Source organism: Austrofundulus limnaeus, unplaced genomic scaffold, assembly GCF_001266775.1.
Source record: "Austrofundulus limnaeus strain Quisiro unplaced genomic scaffold, Austrofundulus_limnaeus-1.0 Scaffold333, whole genome shotgun sequence".
NCBI lineage: Eukaryota > Metazoa > Chordata > Actinopteri > Cyprinodontiformes > Rivulidae > Austrofundulus > Austrofundulus limnaeus.
Genome location: NW_013952735.1, coordinates 512,048 through 515,189, shown reverse-complemented (window position 1 = coordinate 515,189; position 3,142 = coordinate 512,048). Strand labels below are relative to the sequence as shown.

At 36.3% G+C, this 3,142-nt stretch overlaps 1 protein-coding gene across 1 annotated transcript; it reads left to right on the top strand.

Annotated features, from left to right (window-relative positions):
* Positions 1 to 46: 46 nt before the first annotated feature.
* On the top strand, positions 47 to 1,693 carry LOC106527592 (OX-2 membrane glycoprotein; the record flags this gene model as incomplete). Its single annotated transcript, XM_014022515.1, is given in 6 exon segments — positions 47 to 337; positions 411 to 719; positions 801 to 839; positions 933 to 1,026; positions 1,140 to 1,193; positions 1,401 to 1,693. Coding segments are annotated over 6 exon segments (866 nt in total), but the record flags the coding sequence as incomplete, so codon positions are not given.
* Between the last annotated feature and the right edge of the window lie 1,449 nt (positions 1,694 to 3,142).

Sequence of the window (3,142 nt, the reverse complement as noted above, 5' to 3'; positions counted from 1 at the left end):
GTGACAGCAGAGATTCAAACACAACCAAAAGTTTTCACAAAAACAGGAGAAGATGCTCATCTCAGCTGTCAGCTCCTGGAAACTAAAGAAGTCCTTCAGGTTACCTGGCAGAGAAGATTTAATCATGAACGAAGAAACATCGGTTCTTATGACACAACCTTTGGTGAAACAGCGAATCCTGAGTTTGTAAATGAAGTTCAGTTTCTAGAAGCTGGACTGCAAAAGAACTCTATAGTTCTCATGAATATAACAGAGGAGGATGAAGGATGTTATTTGTGTTTGTTGAACACCTACACTGATGGATCTCTGACAGCAGAAACCTGTCTCCATGTGTATGGTAAGAAGCTGTCAGCATCACAGTTTGAAGCTGTTTGTCATCTTGTCTCTGATGGCTTTGGTTCTGTGTGCAGAGCTGCATGAACCCGTCCTTCATGTCAGAGAAGCAAGCTCTCCTGAAGAGTCAGTTGTGTGGTGTTCAGCCACAGGTGGACCTGCTCCCACTGTAACTCTGACTGTTCCACAACAACACCTCCACTTCTCACAGTACAACACCACCAGAGTCACCAACAGCAACAATACAGTCACCGTCACCACCACAGCTGTGCTGTCAGGTCTCCATGATGACAGCACACAGGTTGGATGTGCAGCCAGAGTGGACTCTGGTCCTCAGATGGAGGTGGTGAAGAGGATTTCTGAGCTCAAACACACGTCTGATGATGGTGAGAAACTGATTCACTTTGATTTATAGATCTGTGATCATTTTGTGATCCTCATGTTTGACTTTTTTCTTTTTTTTTCAGATTTGAATAATACATCTGTAACTTCTGGCAGAGGTTTAAGTAAGTTTAAAGTTTAGATGACCTCATGTGAGTATTTTATGTWTGTTTTATTTGTTTTGAGTTGATCAATCWTTTGRTTATCTTTTTTAAAAGGTTGGCCTRCTYTTGTTATATGTGTGTTAACCTMTGTTGGTGCAGTCTGTGGTGCAGTTCTCTGTGTTTGGTACAGAAAAAAGACTCCAAAAAGGTACTTTWTTCTGAAATTATCTTAGARATTTATCACATTATTAATGTCTCAYWCAGATGATAAATYTTTGTGTAAACTTTATTTTTGCTRCAATTTTCTAATACATTAAACAGCGATCTTCAGCCTGATGTCAGAACTGAAAAAATTACAATCAAAGACACTCAGAGGTAAAACTTTACTTGTTGTTCCTCACCTGAACTGATCATTTTAAATTCTGTCATTTTTRAAATGTTCATTGCCTACTGATGTGATTATTTCAGTTTTATAAGCACATAAATGTGTAAGAAAATACCTTTGATGGATGAATTAATTGATTTTAATCATTTTATTTTTAAACCAAATTTTGTGAGTAAAGTACATTTTATTTTTTTAAGGTCTGAAGAACCTTTGATACCAGATCTTGATATCAGACAACGATCCAGACAGAACAGTGACCCGCAGTCAGCATCATGACACCAACAAGACTTTATTCTGATCTGTGCTTAATGTTTTAGTTCATCCCAAAAAAAAAATGGCTGTAACAAGACAAGCAAACCTGAACTTAAATTTCAACTTTTCAGACATTAAGTTCAGAAAAAACTTCAGTAATTGTTTATTAATAGAAGAGTGGTGCTCCTTTCAGTAATGTTTAGATTTTGACTGGATTTTTTATTGATTGATCTTTTTACCCAGTAGTTTTGTATTTTTATACTTACTAACCATTTTTTCAAGAAAATAAACTGAAATGTAGAACAAACCTGATGTTCTCTTTTTTTACTAGCTACTAAAAAAGTWATTTTAAGTTTCATAAACAGAAACTTGAGTTTTTTATGCTAAAACCAATAGAAACTTCACAATTCACATCACAATTTAGACTGATAAATTGTTGTTGTAGACACTCTGCAACAAGAACTCTAGTAGGCTGCTGCTTATTTGTTATTTAAGTTGTAGGGAATTTGTCTCAGTTTTATGTCTTCTGTAAATCTGCAAGTTAGGCTTTTGTCTACAGTTTTCAAACACTTTCTTGCCTAAATAAGTTTTCTGCAAATATTTTTGATCAACTTCTACTTTCAGTTACATTTTTGAGTTWTTGTTTTACTCATTTTGAATATCAGATTAGAGACAATAGAGACAGAAAGCAGCCGTTAGAAAGGTGAGACAGGTTTTTGTTCTAACACACACCACCTGTCCAAAGTTTGGACACACCTTCTCAAAGCATTGCATGAAAAGGTGTTTCCAAACACTTGACTGGAGGAGTGAGCAACTGAATTAACGGTCAGGTCAAACAGGAAAAGCAGAAAACCCACATTAGGAGATGAAGCTAAAGCTGAGGTTATTGGTTTAAATGGAAAATGGCTAAACTGTTTACAAATGTTACTAATTCTTTAAAAAAGGCATAATGATTGTACAGCTCTTTATCTTCTCTATTATTGCTTTATTCGTTGTTTTGAAAATAAAAGCATTTCAGTGGTTGTTCAGTTCCTCAGTATGACTTAAAGAGTAAATGACTTTAAATWGATCATGCAAATTAAAGTGATTCCAAAATTAGACTTTATTTATGATTTGGTTTTCTGAAATATATTCAAAAACCAGAACATTACAAATTCACAAGTATGTGTATGTCCGATTTTATCAGTGTAATACCTTACGTCCTGCAGGCGTGACAGCAGAGATACAAACACAACCAAAGGTTTTCACAGCAGATGGTAGAAGATCCCAGCTGTCAGCTGGACCTCATATATGAACAGTGTGTGTGCCAGGTTCCATGCACACGTTGGGATGTGTCAAAACCAGCACTGGGTGAAAGTGTGCATAAATATACGCACTCGTTTCACCTGCTGTGAGAATGTGTAGACAGCCACGCAAACTTTTTTAGTGTTCAGTTTTAATCTACAAAGTCCTGAATCTGACCTAAATACACAGAAATTCGTCTCCAAGAAAATGTGTAGCACGCCTCTGATGAAAACTGTGAAGCTTCTTGTAATTGTGTTACCTGTAGATATAAACAAACACCAGGGTCATGCCTGTGATGCTCACAGACAGCTTAGGGGGAAAAAAAACGATTTACAGTGAGGAAAATAAGTATTTGAACATCCTGTGACTTTGTAAATTCTCCCGCTTAGAAATCGTGGAGGGG